The sequence below is a fragment of the Phytophthora parasitica genome (genome assembly GCF_000247585.1).
Source record: "Phytophthora parasitica INRA-310 unplaced genomic scaffold supercont2.468, whole genome shotgun sequence".
In the NCBI taxonomy this organism is placed as follows: domain Eukaryota; phylum Oomycota; class Peronosporomycetes; order Peronosporales; family Peronosporaceae; genus Phytophthora; species Phytophthora nicotianae.
This window is the reverse complement of record NW_008649454.1, coordinates 1-930: the sequence shown is the minus strand read 5'-3', so window position 1 is coordinate 930 and position 930 is coordinate 1. Positions and strand designations below refer to the sequence as shown.

General features: G+C 48.2%; 2 protein-coding genes across 2 annotated transcripts; both read right to left on the bottom strand.

The window, feature by feature from the left end:
- Positions 1-171: 171 nt before the first annotated feature.
- On the bottom strand, positions 172-544 carry PPTG_24978 (hypothetical protein; the record flags this gene model as incomplete). The annotated part of the gene is made up of 1 exon (XM_008919067.1): positions 172-544. A coding segment is annotated over one exon (351 nt), but the record flags the coding sequence as incomplete, so codon positions are not given.
- PPTG_24977 (hypothetical protein) lies at positions 544-814 on the bottom strand (the record flags this gene model as incomplete). Its single annotated transcript, XM_008919066.1, has 1 exon — positions 544-814. One exon carries the CDS (start codon positions 812-814, stop codon positions 584-586), a length of 231 nt encoding a protein of 76 aa, XP_008917314.1. The 3' UTR covers positions 544-583.
- Between the last annotated feature and the right edge of the window lie 116 nt (positions 815-930).

Genomic DNA, 930 nt, shown 5'->3' with positions numbered 1-930 from the left:
AAGAACGCCCCGCGCAAAAGAAGCCAGAAAATTTAAACAATTTCACGTGTTGCGTACAGCACTTTGCATTAATAGATTACATTACCCATACATTCATCCAGAACATAATGTTCGAAACATGTTAAATGGTAGTTAACTATTTTTGTGATTTGTTTAATCGAGACATGATTACAAAGAAACATGAATGTTAATACTACGATGGTATACAAATGCTCTGACTTGGTGGCAAAAACGTAGTTTGAGCTGAAACCGAGTCAGGTCGACGTACTGGTATCAGGGCAGCGCAGAACGAGATAGACGGCGGAAACGAATTCCGTGGAAACGGTTCATGTGCCGACGAAGAGCAAGCGGGCTTCCCTTGAAGGTGCACTTCCAAACGAAGCAGAACGGATCGCCTGTGCAACGGAGGTCGCCAAATTCCTGGACAATACGAGGATGATGATTGCCGTGGCGCTGGGTAAACGGTGTGTCCAGTAAGGCATGGAGGCACAAATTGTTGGTTTCGTAGGCAACCGGTGCAAGGATGAAATCGCCGCGATAAAGCCCTTGCTCATTTCAATAAGCCGGCGATTTTAGCGTAGCGCTACATTGTGATCCCATCCATATCCGTAAAAGCACGTGCCGTCCTCGGTGGCAACGATGATGGAACCAGCCAAAGCGGTAACATCCATGGCATTTGCTCCTTCCGGAACGGATGCAAATCACGTCTTGGTGGTGTCTCGATTGTCCCAGGAACGGCTTTGATGAAGCGCCAGTCATGGGAGCTAGAAAGGATGAAGAATGTCCGATAGAAGCGCTTTAGTAAGCGCGACATGTTTCGAGCCTCTTGGTCAGGGACAACAGTCTGGAGTCGACCTTCGTCTACAATCAGTCCTTCCTCGTCAACCAGATCTTCATCGCCATCGGCGACATCATCCCCGGCCAAGTCTT